We start from the raw sequence: 22,720 nt of genomic DNA on the forward strand, positions 1-22,720 counted from the left end.
GGTCCCCAAATGGTGGAATGACCTGCCAAGTGCCACCAGGTCAGGGGCATCCTTATGTATCTTCAAGAAGCTCTTGAAGACCCAACTCTTCCAAGGATACCTCCTCTCCTAACACTTCCTAATACACATTTCCCATGCACTTCCCACTCTTTCCTCCTCTACCTCTTTCCTCACCTTTCCTCCTACCACACTTTGTGTAGCACTTATAATACCTGCACTCTTATCATCTTGTAACAGTACTGACTGATGCAGTAGTAATTCCTAGCTAAGGTCTCCTCTGTACCATAGCTTGAATGTTATTCTCTGTTTGTGAGTCGCTTTGGATAAAAGCGTCTGCCAAATTTATGAATGTAAATGCTTGAGACGTTCTGAATGGCCTGGAATGCTCGGAGACAGAATCTGGCTGTGGCCTCCACTGGGTATTCTCGCAGGTCACTGAGGTCTCTTTGTACTCCGCTACAAAATTATTTTACCAGTGCCGAGACAAAAAGAATGCAATCTATGCCTATTCACTCTGGGTCAAAATGATAGGAATTTTTGTCTAATTGGAGGGCATTTTGTCTAGGCACAAATGTTTACTGGCTTTGATTGCTCACGACAGACTGTGAAATGTGTCCTGAATTCACTCCTGGAGAGTGAAGGACGGTAATTTCAAAGTCTCAGGTGTCATTAGAACATTCACATACAGTATCTGTTTTTCCTTCTTTTCCTCTCTGAATAAAAATAATTAGTTATGTAACATGTTTTCCATAATATCTAAAGATAAATAATGAATTTGCAATGATCTCAAAGTAACAGGGAGGGAATTGGCATATCTGAATTGTTAAACAAAATGAAATCCATTAGCATAACAACACTTTCATTATTTTCGCTAATCAAACGGCTGCAAGAACACCTCATCTTCAAGCACAATAAAGAGAACAAAAGGACTCATTGATTCACTGAACTAATTATGTTAAATGTGGTGTATTTTTTTGTGAAGGGCTAAGGCCTACGTGTGAAGTGCATGGTCTCTTTGCTCTATCTGTTTTCTGCAGAGAGGACAAAGGCTGAGAGTGACATGGTTTAAAAATGCTATTTATTATTCAGCATCTATTTACCTTCAGAATGAGTCATGAGAGAAGACAAGGTACCAAAGAGGCGACACTGTGTGTCTGTTGGCTCTCCTTGATGCCAATCCCACAGAGGTCAAGGTCATATACACCCATCTATCTGTTGGTCTCTCTGTCTTTCTGTCTGTCTCTGTTTTGTTTATTTGCTGTTACTCTTACCATATTCTTCAGAAGAGGTCTGACACCTGCAGGAATTAGGGAGTGGTGATTGAAACTGTGTCTCTGCTTGTCTGTGCACCCATTTTCCACAGGGTTGGTTTGTTTGTTTTGTTCTCGCTGCTATGGAAAATGCACTGTGTGCTGCTTACACCAGTTCAAGTGTGCAAATGAAGGTACTCCAGTCAGGTATGGTTCATGTCATTAGGTGTATTAAATAATACCTGCATTCATAATCTCAAAGCTAATTTAAGGATAATGATTGAAAAGGCACACTTAGTCTATTAAATTCTCCTGTGATGTCTTCATTTCATTGCTAGATTGAGCTTTTATGTCCCCAGTCACTATTTTATATTCTAAAGCACTCAGCTGTTAAAGTGTGATGTAACAGAAAGTTAATTTATTCAGGCATCTCATCAGTCAGCAAGATTATTAGCAGTGTACACACACACACACACACACACACACACACACACAGAGAGAGAGAGAGAGAGAGAGAGAGAGAGAATCACTCTCACTCCCACATTCAGAGTGCACAGATGTACACACATGTAGACACATGAAACATGTAAGTACAGGTGTTAGTTCCGTATCAGTATTCACAAGCACATTCAGAAAAAGCAATTATGTTCTAAAATACCTAGAAACATGTGTGTCAACACAGGAGCTAAGACATATTTGCATATCATTCGCTCCTTCTGTTCCGTTCACATACATACCCCCCACACACACACACACACACACACACACGCCTTGCGACGCGCCGCGACACGCGACAGGCACAGACACTGGCAAACGCCCTTGTCCTCTGTTGATGTCGGCGCTTACTGCTGCCCTGTTTAGACAGAAGCCTTGGCATGAATAAAACATTTCCACTGCGCAACAATCCTTTTCCAGCCAGTCCTCCTCCTCCTCCCCCGACCCACCCAGCTCTTCCCACTACGGTACGGATGCGTCCCTGTAACGTGGCTCAGGTGAGCCGCTGCTCTGGACAAATCCGCCTCGTCATATCTCACGGTAGATTAAACCTGTGACACCAGGATCACACCGGAGAGGAGGGGAAAGAGGGAGAGGAAAAGGGAGGATGGGTGCTCCTTAAGAGTCATTTGAGAGGGAGATAAGTCAATAATGTGCTGGCTGTAGCCTGACGGGGGTTTGTGGGAATGAGAGGGTGGCGTGGGAGGAGACGAGAGGAGAAAATGAGGTGGCTCTTCCAATTGTGCAGGTGTTCCTGTGCAGTGGGGAGCGCACGCTAATATGCATGCTAATTCCCCACTGAATACCTCAATAATGTGGATTCTGGCGTGTTACGCATAAAAGAGAAATAATATTGCTTTACTTTCTCAGTTTAAGTTAATAATGCAGAATTGAGTCCAATTTAAATGTAGGTAGAATACAGAAAAAAAGATTCAATGCAATTTGGCACTATGAATAATTAAGTAAAAGTATGACATTTTCTGTAGGATATGATAGAACACCTTGCAAAAGATTGATTCAGTGCAGCAATTACTTTCCCCCAAGCAGCTCCTTCTATAACTTCTATGACATTCTTCTTTCATTGAGGATACCGGTACACACACACACAAACTCTCTCTCTCTTTCTTTCTCTTTTTCTCTCTCACACACACACAAACAAACTAACACCAATGTGACAGCCTTACCTTCCTCCAGGTCCATATTGCCCATGACCATTGCCGGCACTCCAAAAGCTGAGGCCAGCACCCACACGCCGATGTTAACCAGCTTTGCCTTGTGGGGCGTCCGCATGTCCAGGGCCTTGACGGGATGGCACACGGCCACGTAGCGGTCCATGCTCATCACCGTCAGCGTAAAGGTGCTCGTGAACATGTTGTAGTAGTCGATGGAGATCACCGCCTTGCACAGGGCATTCCCGAATGGCCAGAAGCCCAGGTAAACATCGGTGCCTTGGAAGGGTAAGGTGGCCAGCACCAACGCATCTGCCAGAGCCAGGTTGAAGATATAGATGTTGGTGGCCGTCTTCATTTTGGTGTACCTGATGGAATCAAAGGTTGGTGGTGGTGATTGTTCAGTTTGAGGGGAGCAACACAAACAATGACCCACAACCTTCTGTCTGTATCCTTTATATCAAATCTATATTTATATCTAATTAAAATATTTTTTCACACATGGTTTGAATGCCAGGCCCTTTTGAGTTGTGCGTTTCATTCTTACATTCGTCACATGAGTACTATTCAATATCAATGCACTTTCAGTGCATGCTGTCTACTGGCAGCAAACCACTGCCTATTCTCTTGTCTTTATGCTGATGTTGATTTTTAAATAAACACTGCAAAAACTGCTTATCTAAGAAAATCTAACCAAGTGTTATTAATCTTATATCTAGATAAAAAAAACTAGTTGGTATTGTTTTCAGTATAAAGAGACTTACCTAGCGCTTTCTTGTGAAATCATTTGACTTAATTTAAAAATAAATTGACTTATTTTAAGACATCTCATCTTGAAAACAAGCAAATTTGTCTGCCAGTGCGTTAAGCAAATTTATCCTAAAAACAAGCAAATTTGTCTGCCAGTGCGTTGAGCAAATTTGTCTTGATAAGACTCCTTAAAATAAGTTAAAGTCTTCTTAAATTAAGTCAAAATGATCTTTTGAGAGGGCGCTAGGTAAGTCTTTTCATACTAAAATCAATACCAAATAGATTTTTTAATCTTAATATAAGATCAATAACACTTGGTTAGAATTCATTTTTTGCAGTGAACCCTTTGTTTCATATTCTTCACAGTCATGAAATAGACCCTGTGAGAGACAGCGTATTCTACAGCAAGGTACAACATTCAAACAGGACCTAGCTAAGTCCAAAAGACAAGTAGGAAGAGAAAAGAGTCTTTCTATTCAGAAAACCAGCCCTTTAAGTATTAGACAAAATAAATGATTTAGAAGAAAACCTTTACTGCTATCTATTATCTGCCTCTGCCTTTTAAAATGGGACTCTTTACAACCATACCTAAAATGTCCATTGACTGCTGTTTATGAAGTTGTTGTTGCATTATATGTTGACAAGTGAGGGGAAGTTATTAATAGGGCCTTTCAGAACAGGCGTGGAATGCCATGTTGTCTATGTTCTGTGCCTTTTTATGGGAAGCGGATTTCAGGTGTCAATGACTAGCTTAGTGAACTAAGAATTTAAATGTGCAAAGGGTCTGCTTGGAGCTGATGCTGTCAGGTGCTCAGGATCAGGAAGTACAGTAAGAACAAGCACTGTTTCAGCTGTCAAAGCAAAGGCATACATGGAAATGACAGAAGGCAGGTGGCAGCACACATGGGGAACCTGGTAACAAAAGGTCATAACTGGACTGGCATAAGCGGGAATGAGTGTAGGCTTTTAGTCAGGGTAGGTGTTGTAAGCACACTGCAATACTAGACATCAATGATGTAAACGACTAACAGCTTTATTTGAGGAACAGGAAAAGGAAGGGATTTATGATGTCAGTAACAAAGAAAGAATAATGTATGAATTTAGATCAAGAATGAATTTAGATGAAGGAAATAGTCTAGTTGGATTTGTGTTGGCCTAACTGGAGCCACTTCACCTAACACAGAGAACATGATGCAAGACTGAAATTTGAAAATTGGGCTGTAAGATGGATATATGCTGTTAGGCTCTACATTAAGTCGTAGTTTGGCATAAGGTTGCTGCACTTGGAGACATGACATGTCTCTAAAAGGTGCTGACATTGTTATCACTAATATAGGTTTGTACTCGGAGGGTAAAAAAGTTTAAGAATTCAGTTTGAGGATGTAACTTCGACACAAACGTTTGAAAAGAAAAGAAAAAAACTTAAGTATGCATAGCTTGTAGGTATCATGAGGCAACAATGTTGGCAGTCATACATAATAAGATAAGATCAGTGGGAATAGGATTGGCAGCTGAATTATCTAGTGAATTGCTACATACTGACAAATATTATTTTGGTTGTTCACTTTAGAGTAGCAAAACATATGTTATTTGAGGCAATGGAAAGAACTAGCTACGTTTTGCAGTTAAGGCAATTTACAGATGTGAAATTCTGTGACATTAATCATATACAATTATAGGTGTAGAAACGACATGGGTGTTGGCTGGGTGTACACATATATGCCACATTTTTTACATAGTTGTAGGCAATGCTCAAACAAAAACAAATCTACATACTAAACTGAACTATACACCCTTGATACCTTCCAAAACTGTGAGATGAAATAGTTATTCACAGAGGCAATTTTCCATTTTGTTTGAGATGAGCCTAAAAGGAAATGTGTGAGGGAGCACACACATTCTTACTTTAGCTGAGCGCTAGGAGAATAACAACCTTCTCAACATCAGTGATGGTTTTTAAGTTTAGGCACTGAGGTGCCAAAAGTTTAGCAACCGTGCAGTGAGCTCTGTTGCAATTTCCTGGCAATTGTACATATTTCCCCTCTCCTCCTCCACATAGGCTACAGCTCTTTTCTTCATCGAGAGTGACACATTTCCAATGGGCCCACAATAAACAGTGTCAAAATCTTTTGACGACATTGAAATAGGTTGATACTGCTCTCGCTCGGGGAGCAGAGACAAAAATGGAACAGCAACTTCCTCTCATCTGCTACTTTTCTTTTCTGCATCCTAACTTCCCACCCCCACCAACCTGTCACCTCTCCCCGACTTGCCTTCTGCTCCTCTCCCACTTCACACCCCCAGCTCGCTCGCGTTCTCTCATTCTCTCTTTTCGTCTACATCCTGCATTTGTGTACCCTCTACCTTTCCACCTCTTCCTCATCTCTCTTTTCTGTGCCGCCCCTCGGCATCTTTTTGAAAACGGCATAATATATTTTGAAACGCTCACAGAGATTATTCCAGTGCCTCTCGGCGTGGGCCTTTTCTGGGAGGTTTAAGTGTGGCTTGTCTTTTCCTTTGAAAGCATAATGATGAGATAATTATGCCGCATAGCTCATTTCCTCACATTGATTCTTTGTACAGCCTGAGCTGGCACAGCGCAGGGGATGGACTGGGAGCAAGAAATGGGGCGAAGAAGAGACCAATACAATACAGCCTCTTTGTACTGGGGCAAGAAGAGAGCCTTATTCTGGAGTGCAGCAGACTTGGCTTGGTTACAGCAGTTAGTAAAGTCTAAAAATATACTAATGTGGAGGTCATAAAGAACAGTAATTCTCAATGACATGTTGTTGAGATCCATCACTTTCTGGATCTTCATTAATATGATGCTGTAAACAGGTCTGCGTAAGTTTTGGATCCACTTAATGCCTGCATCATTTGTATGCTTTTTTGGTGTTTTTCTTCTAATCATGAAGAATGAAGCAGTTTTAGCATCCCTTACTCTTTGTATGTCCAGGTCAATACTGTGGAAAATGCACATCTGACTCACATCTGAGTTTAACAATTCATACAGAATATGAAGATAAAGGAAGTAAAAACAAAGTAGATTACAGTCATTTAGATGTATTCATTACAGTAATCTGACACCCTATATCAGCTGAGTTTCTCTGTAAACCTGTCCTGTCGCCCTGTCACCCCTGTCCAGGAACCTGGCACTAAGAGTGAGAGTAACTGAGTCTATTAACCTACAGTATCAGCTCCATCAGCAGTGCCAGCTGTCTCCCATCTCCCTGTTTGTGGCCGCCACTTCGTCCCCTTAGAGGGTTGTGTGCCAGGGACACGACTGTGACTCTCCAGGCCCTGGATGTCACCACTGTTTTTTCTCCAGCCCTGTGCAGTGTGCACTTACTCCATAGTTATACTATTTCTCTCTAACTCAACCCCTAACAAGAGGGGAAACTCTAGCCCACCCTGCGCTACCATTCCCTCTGCATTCATCATTGAATTCAGGCTTTCAAATTCTGTGCATGCCTTGGCTTTGGTTCATACTGCATCCTGTATCTCTCCATTTCTCTGCTCAAGACATTGCTGTCTTCATTCTGCAGATTTGTGCTTAAACCTATGCAGTTATTTTCTCATGGATGTTTCCATACTGGCTTGGATGTTGTGTTTAGCAGAGTGTTTTGTTACCCTACACTATTTTATTAATATGAATGAGCATGGGCTAGTTTTCCATGTTAAGTTTTGAAAGTGTCACCACAATGCAGTTGAGCTTGTTTTTAGTTCCTGATGTAATTATCATCCCAGGTTACAACGTCACTGTGTGAAATCCATATGGTTGGCCACGTAGCTGTTTATAGATAATTCTTCTTTAAAGGTGCCATGTGTAATGTCTGCCAAAAAATCAATTCATACTCCACATTCCATAAAAGATGGGGCAGTATACCTGCAGAAAGTGAGTTTGTCTACCCTAGAGTAACAACCGAGACACGTGTATTGCAGTTTGGCTGGCGGTAATGTTACCCGCATACTGCCTCCCATGGCCGAAACTGGTATTATGACACTTGTCGGGCTGTGGCTAGTAATTTAGCATGCTAATTCAGGTTGATATCTCTTCAGCACTATACCTTGTCATTTTTTAATGACATCATCACCCCATTATTTCCCTTCCATTCTTTTGATGCGTGTAGCTCATTTTTTTGATATTTTTACCTCAATTCTTACACATGGCACCTTTAAACACACACAATGTGGGAATTACCCTTTTCAATTTGATTTCCAACGTACTAGGGGGTACACATTTAGCACTAAGGGGGTATCCAAATAGTCTAAAAGTTTAGGTGATAGAACTACACTGTTGCTTTAAACAGTCTTGTAGACTCAGTTCTGGTAGACCATATTGCTCAGACAGCTGTTAAAAGTGTTAAAAGTGTAGCTTCTTAAAGCAAATGTCATTAATTTGTTTTCCGCTAGGTTCTGATTCATACCTCGTCTATCTTAAAACTGAGAAACATTACATGTAACCAAAAATGGCAAAAAGTAACACAATCAGACTGAGTATGATGCTGAACATCTCTGACCAAATTTGACCACTCTGTTCACACTCTTGTTGCACCATTTATCAGTAAGATGCTTAAACGCACTGTAATAAAGTAAACACCAGTATAAACAACAGTCATGCGCCTCTCTAACACTCATCAGCTTACTTTGTTTGTTTGCGTATGTCGTTTACATCTTTCTGGTCAGTATTTATTTCCACAATATCTGCCTATGGTTGGCATAACAATCCAAACAAGCGCAGTGCCCTTTTATGGGGCACCAGGGGTGTGAATTGGACATACTCCCTTTTAAATGTTGAGCGATGTACAATGGGGTTTCATGTTTATAATTTGAATTCATTTTACCAGCAGAGTGGTATTTGTTTGATGCAAACCAATTAGCAGAATAATTAGTGTCATCATGCTATGCAGAGCTTAATATTCAGCCCAGTGCTCCTGTTCAGATGTCATTTGGGTTTGTTTATGTAATCTGTCCTGGCGTTTAAAGTTGGCAGGCAGGGTGTTTATGTCCTCCTGGGAATTTAAGCCATCAGAGAGGGTGTGAAAGCTGATGGGACTTACGAGAGTGTTAGACTTGGTCAGTGGCAGAATTATCTCTCTCTCTCTTACGTCTCAGAGAGAGAGAGAGAGAGAGAGAGTGTGATGGAAAGAAAAAGAGAAGGAGAGAGAGTGAGACAGGGAGAGATGCCCTGGGGCATATTAGAACTTCAGAACACCAAAACAATTCGATCATTTGCCAATAAGAATGAGAGGCCAGATGGGTCCCAAGACAAGCTTTTGAGTCAGTCAGTGCTCCTCATAAATACAACTTTTTCAAAATGCATGACTCCCCGCATCAGTTTCACTCTTGGGCCTTTGAAGCTATGAGCAAATCATAATATTATATTGGATAATGTTAATTAAGTGTAATTATAAATGAGTGATGAAATCATTTGGTCATGAAAAGGTGATAGTCCAGTGGAAATTATGGCCAAGCCTCATCCCATGTCTCAAAATATTCGCCTATTAATATATTTTACTACTTTCAAAAATGCTTTGATGGAGACACGAAAGAAGTAGGGGAAAATCTCTTAAAACTGTGCCACATAAACTTTTCATAACATCTCATGTATGATGATTTATTCAAAATAACTGTAGCATTTTTCTGCCTTGTGGGCACAGAGCAACTCAATAAAGGAAAATAGGAGAAAAAAATTGACTTGAGGAATTTAATTCCATCTCCTATACCCTAATATTTCAAAATTTAATGAGGCTCCTGCATTATTAAAGATCAGTGTCAATACGAAAACTGTCAGAGAGGCAGTGTGATGTTATTGAGGGGCAGAAGACAGCTTCTCACTCACTGAGGGCCCATAAGTCATACCTGTTTATTTCCTGGGGAGGGATTGTTCTCTCCCAGGACAGACCAACAAACAAACAAATGCACTGAATGCACTTTCAGAGTATGTCCTGCCATTTTACAATTTCAATCCATTTGATGATAGATTCAATACCAACAGAAATAATTTCAATGTGATATAGCGCTTATACTATAAAAAAAGGCCATTTTGAAAAATGAAACACATGCCAGTTATTGAACCGGGTTCAATCATTCATAAAGTTCTCTGGCAACACCCGGCTAATCTGAGAGGCAATTAAAACTGAATATACGGTTGATAATATAAGTCTAATGGCAAATGAAATCACTTGGCTTCATGATGTCCCTTTAAATGGACAAGTTGTTATTAAAAGCCCTTTGCTATGGCACAGCGATCAATCACTGGCGGGCAGTAAAATCACACAGCAGGGCCTGCTGACAAGGACCTCTTAGATGAAGCTAATGATAATGTTTCTTCATTTTGTAAGATCGTGCCAGTGAGTCAGCAGGCCAAAACGTGCATTTCATGGATATACCCAACAGCTTCAAGAGTAATGGTCAGAGCTCTGATGGATGAATTCCATCTGTAAAGGCCAAACCATTGTTCTTTAGTACGGCACTGTCTCTGTAAAGAAAGAATGGAAATGACAAGTATGATGTAGAGAAAATGACACAAGGATGAAAAGCTCTGAAGACTCGACCAAACAAAGGTACTGACAACCCACTATGACTGCAGAACTCTGGTGACATAATTATAACCACAGACTTCTACAATTCTATAGAGACACTTACGTCTCTCCATGACTCTTAGAGTTGCACTTGATGTTCCGAGAGCTTCAACAGAAGATGCGGGTGCCATGTCGCAGACTAAATATATATACAACATTTTGTCTGTTCCGGGGAAATCAATCTCTCTCGACAGCAATTGTGAAACACTGTGCTCGGGGTAATTGGGTGTAAAGGATTCCAAACACACCGCGGCGCTCAGGGAATGTGCTGTACATGTCGGTGGCGTGGCACACGGTGATCAGACTAGACGGCGGGCTGGGTAGACTTGCCTGCTTTCCATTTCAGGCAATAACACTGCCAGCCCCACCGGACCCCCCTCTCCATTATATCAATCAAACTAAACAAAGTGGAGGGTGCTGTTAAGGTGAAGCATGGCACACACAAACACACTGCCGTAAATGTTTACATGGGGATCTGTCACAGGTTGAGGCTCAAGAGGTTTTCAATGGCAACATACATTCTTCTTCCATGCATTATATTTTCCATACAACATGTTCCAACTCTCTTTAGAATAAACAAAGTGCTTAGTTTGGATGATGATGCACGTGATCAATTACCATCCAATACAGCCACATTATCAGAGCCATGCATTAGTGAATGGACCAAAGGAAAGAATAAAGTCAATTTAAAAGCGCTTGCGTGTACAGTACATTCATTCTTGTTGTCAAAAGAACACACAGCCCTAATGCACCTTCATTAAAATCAGATAACTTTGTGGAAGAACCACATCTTTGAAAAAAAGAACCTGAGTGGAAAGCATCCTTTAGGAGATAAACTTACCCAAAGCTACAATGAGTCAATATAGGCATATGCTGAAAAGATGATGAATGTGAACACCTACAGACTCTTATCCAATATCCATATGTACATTCTACACATTGTGCAATATACATACAGACACTATATACTGTCTACAGTCAAATATCAGTGTCAGTGCTTTATTGTACATGTTTTTAGGGGATTGGAAAATCACTATGCTTTCATAAACAAAGGAATATGCATCTCTCTCAGAATTTATTCTAAAAAATAAATATGGACCTCTGAGTGAGGATTTAATTTTAAATGCACTCTAGTTGTCTAGATGGCCTTCTTACTAGGAAAGCCATGCATATTATGCTGATGCATTGTTTGTGTTAATGTTAGGCTGACTTATTGCAGTCGTGGCCCATAATCAGTTTGGGGTCATTGAGAGATATTACCAATCAGCTTTATGAACCATATGAACTCAGTGCTTTTGGAAATGCCACAAGCTTTTTGTTAGAAGGAAAGTCATTTGAATGTCTATATTGATTCGTGATCAACATTAAAAGAACAGCTAAAGAGCGTAAAAGACACACTTGTAAATGGCTGTCGTCTTAGACCTTACAGGCTTTTATTTGTACAACACACAACGTGCAATGCAATGTGTTAATACCGAGATGCACAAACGAATGCTAATTTAATGAACTGGGCAAAACATTTAGCTAATATCATACCATGCAACGCAACACTATACACAAGCATAGGGGTCAGTGCACAGGCCAGGAAGTTCTAAGTACATTAATTTCTTTAAAGTGACACTGTTTCCTAGCCTGGTTGAACCCAAACAAACCTGTTAAATTTGAATTTGCTCTAGAGGTCTGTTTAGGTCCATTTGGAAAGGATCCCACTGACAGATTCCGTTTCCGAACTTTTGAACTTTTACAACTTCCAGAGGCATAACCAGCAGTGAAGCTTAAATGGTGCTAAACTTTTACTTGTTTCAGTGTTGTTGCAAACACATCTTTAAATGCAATCTTTAAATGCCCCTGTAAGCGTACTGCTGGACAGATCATATTTTCCTGGATTTGAATGTGGAAAATATTAGATAAACATCTGTGAGCAGCAGATGATATTTGCATATTTGCCCTCGTTCTCTGTGCATGGCGGTTTCATGAATCCTCATTATCATAGCAGCAACTGTACTGTTGGTGGGGGACAAAGCAGAGTTCTGCATTTACAGTAATACAGAAGTGGTTCTCGAAGAGGCATAGAGGTTGGTTACAGCTGAGCCTGGTGCTAACATCACGTGGCAAGTCACCCTATAACAGTCTGCACCAGACTCAAACAAGGCTTATTTTCAAAGGAAAACCTCTGTAAAACCTCTACTTCAGGTAAGTCTCCCAGAAGGAAGACAGGGAGATTATTATTATGCTTCCTATCGCTCATATCCGTGAATGATGAATGATTTACAAATCTGAGTGCAGTGTCTGCAGCTTTCTGTAGTATTTTCATACAGGTTTTGGGAGGATGCCAGCCAGAGCAGAACTGTTCGCTGAAAGCCAAGAACACTACAGGGTCTGTGTTTGACTGCAGGGGCACTTATGGTAAATAAAGTGCATTGTCAGCCAGTGAGCTACAGTCAGTACACCCCCCCGACACACACACACAGGCACACATAAACATATTGACCTACACACAAACACCAGTACCCTACCACCACTGCACAAAACTGCACTTGGATGCTGATCTGCTGGAGAAAATTAAGTCTCATAAAAGAAAGCGGAAAATATAGAATGGCTGCACATTGAGCTTGAGCTTGGGGAAATTACCCTCAGTGAAATAAATTTGTCCTCCCCCATAAATCGCCATCTGAGGCGTCATTAGCACAAACGACTTGCACCACAGCGATTCCATTCTTAACTCCTTAGGCACCACGCCGAGGATCAAATCAAAAAGAGAGAGCTCCAAAAGAGTCCTGTGATGAATGTAAAACACATTTAAACCATATTGTTTCTGTCTGCAGAGGATAAAAAAACACATTGGTAGTTGCAAAGGTTCATCTTTTAAGAACTGACCTGATAATGACTTGAAAAGAAGCCTCTCTGGTACTTGAATGGCTGACTATGGCTATTGTGGTATTGTGAACCCAATTCTTCTTTGGAACAATACCAACCCCAAAAACCTCCACAAGGACAGAGGACAAAAATAGTCTTATGAAACAACACAGATTTGAAAAATATGCAAGTTTGATAAGAATGGGGTCATACTGTTAAAATCATACAAGGTGCACTATGAGCAAATACAGTATTAGGTGAAAACAGGCCAATATATATATTTTAATTTGGGTATATCACTTCTTGAATCTAACTATTTCTTATCCCTTACAAATAATTTGAAGGTTTGGAGGTAATGCGTTTCCTAGACCAAAGCCACATCTGGTCAAATCTTTGCTTCAGTAACTGGTGGAGTTAAAAAAAAAACATGTTGTGAGTACAGCCTCAAACAACTGTAAAAAGAGAAGATGACAGAAATGCTAACCTGACCAGAGTACTCATACATGTGTTATTGTAGAAAACTCTTATTGAACCAACAGCAGCAACAATCATGAAAAGTGCACTTAAAACACTGCAGGACACAACGAACAAAACCGAATAGGCATCAAACCAAGTTCATTCAATTTCCTATAGTTGACCACGATATGATCTGATGACTGGAAACAATGAAAACTAAATGATGGCTATCAGAGAAAGCAGCAGCAGGAGGATGAAGGACCCAGAGAGGCACAGAGTCCACAATAATACAACAAAAAGGTTCCTAGCAACATACGTCATCTGACAGATATGGCTCACTCAAGGGACAGCTTGTCGATGACTCTTGTTTTGGAAAAATGATGGAGAGAGTATCACCCTAATACCAAAGACATCGAATCACAGCGAGAAGTCAGTGGGCTATGACAACTCCAAAATCCCTGGGGATTCTCACCTAAGTTGATAAATGCAGAGGCAGATAATGGAAGGCCTCGATTCTAGAGCACCTTTCCAGCTCCAGGTCTTGTGTGATTGAAACAAAGAAGAGCAGAGAACAACCCCAATAAAAACTCAATGATCTGACAAATCCTGAGCAAATGCTCTGTTTCTGTCTCTGTTGGCTGCGAGGAAGTAACATGAAATGAAAACATAGAAAGAACATCTTGAGGGTTTGGGAGAGAAAAAAAAGAGAAAGAGAGAGAGAGAGAGAGAGAGAGAGAGAGAGAGAGAGAGAGAGAGAGACTGATTTGTTGATCTCACTAGGAACCTTTTTTTTTTTTTTTTCAAAATTATCACCCTCCACTTCAGGCTCCTGCCTGTCCCCCATGAGTCCTCTATTTTATTGGTTTCCTTCCAATGAAACACAATTTCCAAGTTTGTAAAATGAACTTATAACTCACAGCCAACAGCTAAAGCCATTAATGTAACACCCCTGTAGCCCATTCCAATATTGCATGCCTGAAGTCATTAACTCATATTGCAGAGTGAGATAATTGACTAAGAATTAGCTAATTATTTTCATGCCTATTTTAGGCATCTATTCCAAACCTGCATAAATAACATCAGACATCTGATTATTCTTAAATAGGTCTAACAGGGAGGCAACGCCAGGCACGTAACTGAAGTGTTCCATTCGCACAGTGTCTGCTGCACCAATTAGCTTCCACTATAATCAATGGAACTGGCTAAATCAGAGAAAATAGCAGAACATTTTTAGAATACAATTTGGACCAGCCTTTAAAAAAAAACTATTTTTATGCTCAGCAAACGGGAGTGCTTCAATTGTACCCCGGCTGTAAGATGAGGAGATAGGGGGTAGATAGGGGGTAAGATGAGGAGATAGTAGGGGAAAGAGGGCATCGTAATGGGGTCCGTCTGTCCTTCTGTCTGCGTGTCCGCTCACACAACTTTAAAAGCACTGGTCCAAAGAACTACAAACTACAACAGGCAGAGGGTCTCAATTTCTCTGTCCTCTCGACATGATAATAAGGATCTGGCTCAGATACTGAAAGTCAGTTTCATTAAAATTCAGTTCCACTCTGGTTAATATTTTACTGATGCGAGGGTCTGCAGTTGGCTGACTGCTTTAGTTGATATTGGCTTTGGGTTAACATTAAAATATTTCTTCATCACATGCTATCACAACGAAATAAAATTCACACCATATTAAAATTCCACCTAAAGGTAAATCTAAAGTGTAGAGCATGAAATAGAGAAGCTTCTGGACAGTTACAGTAGGTTTGACACTGAGATTTTCCTAATAGAGACTTCAATGTAATCATGTATTTTAGTGCTGATATTGCACATGTAACAAACCTGTGGCTCTCTCTCTCTCCCTCCCCCTCTCTCTCAGGACCCATATTACTCAAGATTATCGCTACAAGAGCACAAATTACCCCACTGACTTGGAGGCTATATAGAAGTGCAGATCAGTGCAAAAGGCAGTTAGTGCACTAACTGCTGTAGGCTGCACGTAATGTCAATCCATGATAAGAGTCAGCTCAGGAGCCAACAGTGTGCTTTCTCCTCAGCTTGAGCAACATCACTCAGGCATCATCCCTGGCAGATTCATAAGTATTGCCTGCAACTACCAGATGCCATTGTGTAAACAAACACACTGTCAAACACACTCAAACGACCCCCCACACACACACACACACACATAACATATGACATGGCTCTGCTTATGCAAGGTATGATCATTCCCTGTGTAGTATCTTTCTTCCTAAGCTCAATCTAAGAACCCTCCCTTGGTTGGAAGGCAGCAACATCTTGACAGCAACAGTGGCATGAGACCAAAATGCAGTACAATATTTATGCTCCATACTGTCAGACTGAAGCCCTCCTTTTAGATGGGGCTGGAGGCCGGCGCATTCATTAAGCCATAGCATTGATCAGATGGAAATAGACCAGCTACAGTATAGTGAAAAAGTGAAGGGCTTGCAGCCATTTCCCATTTCACTCAGCCGACTTGCCCATATGTTTTCTAATATACTTTTACAGAGATGGAGCAGGCCTGTAAAGAAAAACAGTGGCTGACTATGGATGGTTTATGGCTATTTGGAGGTCTATTAAGGACGAATAACCCTATTGGGATGATAAAAAACTAATTTTATCATTTATTTTTATAGCTGAGATGAAGACGGGCTCAAGTACTTTCTCATGCTTCAGGGAACTGGAGTAATACCTCTTTTAGATGATCTTTTGATCATGAAGATGAAAAAACATTAGCTTAATGTCACAGATATAAATCTAACCAGCATCTAGAATGGAAATTCCCAGTTGAAACCAAAACTAGTCCAGGCTGAGACAACTGTCCTCTTCACATGGTCATATCCTGGAATAAAAGCCTACATTTTAAAAATAATATAGAGTAGGGAGAACTATAGAGCATATACCTTGCATATACCATAGTGAGCTTTACATTTAGCAGAATAGTGTTGAAGTACATAAACAAGATTCATCCATCCACCCAAAATCCCACCCAAAATGTAGTAGGTGTGTCACAATAATTATGTTATCAACCCATCGTAATACATGTATATATCAACACAATAACTCTGATCAACAATAACTTCAATGTCAATATTGCCCAACCACTTTGTTTACATTCGCGGCACTGGACTTATTTATTGCATATTTGTGTTTCAAGAGATATCCCAAAACATAGCAACGACTAGCCTAACCTATCCTACAGGCCAGCCTTACTATTACACAGTCGTGGATATTCTTGTATTGCTGTTGCTGATATGTCTTTCATCTGCACAAGCAGTATCACCCAATCACAGTGTTTGAGCTGTGAACATACTGTATAACTGCACTTGCAGGTGGAGAGAAGCCTTGTAGCTGCAATATTCTACAGTTACAGTGATATTAGCGTACGGCAATAATATCAGAATACCACAATATTTACAGTGAGATTAAGAACGATATTCTGACGCTATCAAAGCCAAGTTCACAAACTGACCACTGGATTATAAACACACCACTCGCAGAAGCGGGCGGCTGACCTTACTTCGAATAGGTCAGGAGTGAGCCACACACTCATCATCACTTCCACATCAAAGGCCGCTTCAGCACATGCTACCGAGTCATTACTGCTGGACAACTTTCTCTCTCACATACGAGTACACACACATACGCGAAAACACACACACACACACACACACACACACACACACACACACACACACACACACACACACACGCACACACACACACACACACACACACACACAAAAGGAGATGGCCAGATGGAGGATCCACAAACTTTATACCAAATAAGGTTAATGAAGGAGGGCGAGAGGGGCAACAGGTGTGACCTGATCAGAAATGTGCAGGGGGTCCTGCTGGTGACGATGGGGTGGGGTACATGGGCTTAATTTGATCAAATCTGTGCCTTGAAAACAAGCCAACTTTTGGGGATTCTAGGGGATGAAGATCAGTTGAATGACACAGAGAGGGGTGGGGGGGGGGTTTATACATGTAACACATAGATATGTTGTTTGTGTGCGGAGTGGAGGGTTATGCGACACACACATTAAAGACACACAAACACACTAAAGTTTACATGGTCAAAACAAAGGTTGTCAACGCTAAACAATGGTGTCAAAATGAAGAAAAAATAATATTTACATATCACAATCATTGGACATTTTTTTGTTTATGAAAAAACTCCATGATAACCAAAGTCCCTATGATTACCTTGGAGGCACACTCCTTTACTCTTTTGTCTTTTCACTCAATTACACTCAGCACACCAGCATTGTCAGAACTCAATGAAGTTTGTAAATCACAGCCTGACATGTTTCAGACAGTTGCTCTGGACTGCTCAGTACAAGACCCCAGATGAGCACAAAGCATGTGTATGTGCCATGGAAGCCCCTCTCTCTTCTAAGAATTACTGTATGTCTTCACTTGGCTAGCTTGACCTTGCCAGAGTGGCTGGCTTGAATGTGCCAGACAATCAGAGTCATCAAGACTTCTCTGAAGGATACAGTCTATAGCAGATGTTTCAAGTGCTGAAAGCACAGCCATTGTGGCGATTCCCAGTTCCCAGAATTCCCCTCTATTGCCTTTACAATCTCCTCTCCACCCACTATTGGGAAACTGCCCCAGGTAGGAGCGACATGAATACATAGGTGACACACACAAACACATTATCCATGTGACTGTGTATTGGTTTTGAACAACCTTACCTGACAATCACGTACATGACCAGACAGTTCCCCACCAGCCCCACCACGCAGACAATCATGTACACCATCACGATGGTGATCTTCAAGCCGCTGGGGAGGAAATTCTCCTCTGTGTCGTTAGCAGAGTGGTTCTGAAACAGCGAGTCGTTGTACAGTTGCAGGTGTCTGAAGTCGACGAAGCCCGATTCGTTTAGAAACTCCATCAGCCTACTTTTGTGTGAGGAGAGAGGGGGAGAGGAAAGAGAAAGCGAGTGTAGGACAAAATGTAAACACAACACTCACCATGCAAGATGCCTGAACTTTTGATATAGGAGATGCCATTATGTATAAAGCAACGGGCTATACAGCGCCACATTAAAATGGTCAAGGAGATTTAGACTCTTAAAATCCATGGGCGAGCAGCTATTACAGATATACTACGCATCCACACAGTTTTTTTTACAAGCAACAGTTACACACTGATGGAGATAATGGTTTCATACGAGGTAATCTCCTGCCAACGTCTGCGTGTATCTTATTGCTTTCACTACATTCCATGTTGTACTGCTAATAGCTAACAAGAACGAAAAAAGGCTAGCCTAGTTGAAGGAACAATGTAAAAATGCAAAAAGTACATGCAGCGGGAATTGAAGGTTAGTGTTCACATACCGTTGATACCGAAGGGAACCGAGGTCCGTGCGATCCTTATTCGAGAGGACGTACCCTCAAGCTTCCCGAATGGAACTCGGGGGGTATTTTCTTGAAATATATGTTTAGTTTAAATAGTACAAGTACCCTGTTTACGTCTCAGTCTTTCTGCGGTGTTGTCTTTTCCATAGTCGCGAGCTATTCAGATTACTGTAGATTTCAGGGAAGAGAGAAACATTTTTTTTCTGTGAGTCGGAGAGAGAGAGAGAGAGAGAGAGTTCAAAGGGAGGGGGAGGTGTGTTTGAAGGCTTGCTGGTTGTTTTAGTTCCCTGGAATAGGTTTGCTCGTCAAACTACAGTGGTGCCTGCTCTCCGCTAGGTTCGACTCCCTCGTGCCCCCTCTCCACGCTCGCACTGTTTTCTCCGCACGCGCTTTCCCTAAGCTCATTACGCACGAGTCCCGCGCAGCTGGACAGATTGCATCGGCCTAGCTAAAACACGTTTCTATCTATCCTCTCAATTCCCTTGGAGCTGCATAGGAAGAAACTTATCGCGATATAGACTACTAGGGTATTTGCAAAAAGGCTATGAAAGTAAACATATTATATTCGTTGTTGTACAGCTCCACAGGTTCAGACAACCCCGACTGCGCCTGTGGGCTTGTAGGATCCTGGGGGATTGTTTATATTTCTTGGAAAATAAAAGGTTTAATTTGTTCTAGTGCACTGACTTGCTCTTTGGGCTTAGTGTACAGGCGAGATTTCAGTATGCCTGAACGCATCACTAGAGAACAAATTATTTGTTTACTTAGAAAGTTAATCGGTCTTAGATGTTTGCACAAAACTTTACATCAAGGATCACCAAAGCAACTAAACACACTTGCAAAAACTTGGATTTCTAGAATGAATAACGGCTGAATAATATTCCACATCTCGACTTCTCCATATTCTTTCATTCGTGATGGATTCTCCGTGACTTTAAGTCATCCTAATGGCTACAGGGGGTGCTAGTGCTAAGACATAAGAACGCAGGTCATAAATCACATCGATATACTGTAGTCAGAACGGCTAATGACAAATAATAGGCTATAGTCTACTTAAATACACTCAAATCTAAAACCAGATTTTCCATAGAGCACACGACCACGCCATAATATTTACATGTTTGTGAGCAATGTGCTAATAAAGACTTATAAGATAGTGTGAGCTAAACCCATGTATAAAACACAACCTACAACATAATTGACATGGAACTGTTCTGTCGTTGTCCAAGGTCTTGAAACTAAGGTTTTTGTTTGACTTTTACTTGGGCTTCGCCTATGACTGCGCCATGAAAAAAATAAAATCAAACCAGATCGAAAATAAGTAGTAGTTGGCTAGTAATGTTTTGCAGTGGTCTCTACATTGAATATGACCGGCAACTCATTCGAATGTCACTCAGCAACCGTAGGATGACATCAGTAAAATGTGCAGTGGCCTCTTAATTTTTACCAGAGCTGTATAGGCTAAATACGTTATTTATCTATGCTCATGATTGCGTGTAAACACATCGTACAAATGTCATAGCCCAGATAGACTTTAAATATTTAGGTTTCTACATTCAGTGAGGTTTAGTTCATACTTTATTAATGTTGAGTCAAGAATGTTACATATGTTCATATGTATGCATTTACTGGTATGCAGCCTGTTAACATATGATGCTAACTGTTCATGAGTGGGGAGAAAAAGGTAATTGCCAAAACATCAATGTCTTACAACAGCAAGCATGTTCAGACCATACCTGTATATCACAAGAAAAATGACACCCTCTTCATTGGTTATGAGCAGGTATCAGCTATAAAGGATTTGCAGAAACCAGTGTTTCTAACAGCAAAAAAACTGGTGGCACTTTTCACACTTTTTTGTGAGTGATACCATTGTCAGAGGATCTGTCAACATGTTCTCTCTGTAACAGTAGAATTATCTCATGTCGACTTTCACAAGTGCATTTTCTTAAAAAAAAAAAAATCAGGCAACCAAACCTCTACTCTTTTATATTGTGACTGAAGGCTATTTTCTGCCATATAGCTTATGGAACAGGCTATTTGTCATGTTTTAGAAGTGTCTACTATCTTTAACCCATTCATGTAATCCCTTTTTATCCCCTTATTTTCCCTGAACATTGCACCATTATAGGCACCATGCTTTGGACCAGGTAAGGAACTTTCCATTTGTAAAAGTTTTCTTGGGCACATTTTATAGGATATTTTTTTACTGCACTGCTGAGAAAATAGATAGTCCTTTAATTAGGACTGAAAGTCTGTGCTTTGGAGTCTGCATTCAAGAGAATCCTACAGCATCCATGTCAACAGTGCGGCCGGTCTCCGACCGTTACCATGGCAACAAGGAGCATGGGCACGTGGAACTAGCACAGGCTCACTAGAGGACGTTCTGGCGGTGGTGGAGGTGTGTGTGTGTGTGTGTGGAGAGAGGGGGGCAGAGCTTGTTGCCTCTGGTCTGCCTTGGTTACAGTGACATCAGGGACTGTTTGGCTCCATAAGGAGTGTGAGACATGGTATAGGAAGATGGTCCAGGGCAGGTTATTTTACATGATTTAAAAAAAGATTATTTGCTCGACTGAAGCTGAATGCCGCTAAGGCGGTGATGCCCTACAGGCATACTGCAGTTTGTGGGCACTGCAGCTCATGCTACATATGCTGCTTGTTAATATTTTATATTAGTTTGTTGACTCTGAATGACATCACTATAGTGTGCTTCAACAAGTTTCTATTCTTAAGTCTTTCATTATTACAGGTACCTAGTTCTTCCCGTTCTTCATTTGTCTTTCTTGTCTGTCTTCTCCTCTTCTATCTTCATCACCATAATGATCCTTCTTTCATTATTCATTATGCATTATTCATTAGTCATATTCATTCCATAAACTGTGCACAAGGCTAGAATATAGTCTGACAGGGGTAGTATCAACATTGGTTAGACATAGAAGTCAAACTCTTGTTATAATGCAATATAATGTCTTGCAGCTGTCATCTTAGACATGATCATAAGACGCCATTTTTCTACATTATCATCACCCTGCATTTAAAAGAAGTGGGTAGCAGTCCCAATGTCTGGGAGGGAAAATTATCAAATTTATAACACCAGTGGCTGAGTGAGAACTTACCTCAATGCAATCCTTTGTGCTGTCACATATTTCTGCTGCTCAGTTTGTTGGGAACATGAATGATCAACTCTCAGTGCCTCACTCTAGAATGACTATGTTAAGCAGAGAGATGCCAGCGTGACAGCTGTGAGGCGGGGGGTGGCAAGGCCTTGCAAGGGAATGGTGACAGGAATGCTGTTCTCCCCCGGGAAACTCCTCTGGGAAATTGACAGCAATGTCCTGGCCTTTGACAGGGCAGGGTATTTGCAAGGCTGGCAATTAAGTCTGGTACAGAGGACCGGCAGGATCACAGAAAGAATAGAAGGGACAAAAGTGTCCCAAAGGTATTGGAGGGAGGGATGGAGGAAAGGAGAGGGGCAGTGATACACTGATAGGATATGGAGAGAGGGAGAAATAGAAATGGGAAAATATCAGGAGACCAATAAACATTAGTGCTTAAAGTCTTATTCAGTGCTAAATGTCTTATTTTTTACCAGAAAGGTAAAACTGGAATGGTTGCTCATTTCATAATTTGTTGAAAATGTTGAGCTTCAACACATTTTCACTATGCTTCCTTCCTGGAAGATAACATTTATTGAAGAATTGACACCTGATGATGCATTATCTATAGTATAGAAAGGAATCTCAATATGAGAGAGAAATGGTGTATTTAAAGGTACA

General features: G+C 40.9%; 1 protein-coding gene across 2 annotated transcripts in view; it reads right to left on the bottom strand.

The window, feature by feature from the left end:
• Positions 1-19,441, bottom strand: part of oprl1 (opiate receptor-like 1) — a 43,860-nt gene extending 24,419 nt beyond the window's left edge. The window contains exons 1-3 of one of the 2 annotated variants that reach the window (XM_048242191.1): positions 18,924-19,441; positions 18,276-18,482; positions 2,930-3,282 (exon numbers count right to left, since the gene is read on the bottom strand). In XM_048242191.1, coding sequence (XP_048098148.1) covers positions 2,930-3,282; positions 18,276-18,478 — 556 coding nt within the window. In that variant the 5' untranslated portion in view covers positions 18,479-18,482; positions 18,924-19,441. Of the gene's footprint in view, positions 1-2,929; positions 3,283-18,275; positions 18,486-18,923 lie in introns of both variants that reach the window. The other variant, XM_048242190.1, reaches the window with a different exon arrangement.
• Positions 19,442-22,720: the final 3,279 nt, after the last annotated feature.

The sequence above is a fragment of the Alosa alosa genome, chromosome 4 (genome assembly GCF_017589495.1).
Source record: "Alosa alosa isolate M-15738 ecotype Scorff River chromosome 4, AALO_Geno_1.1, whole genome shotgun sequence".
NCBI lineage: Eukaryota > Metazoa > Chordata > Actinopteri > Clupeiformes > Clupeidae > Alosa > Alosa alosa.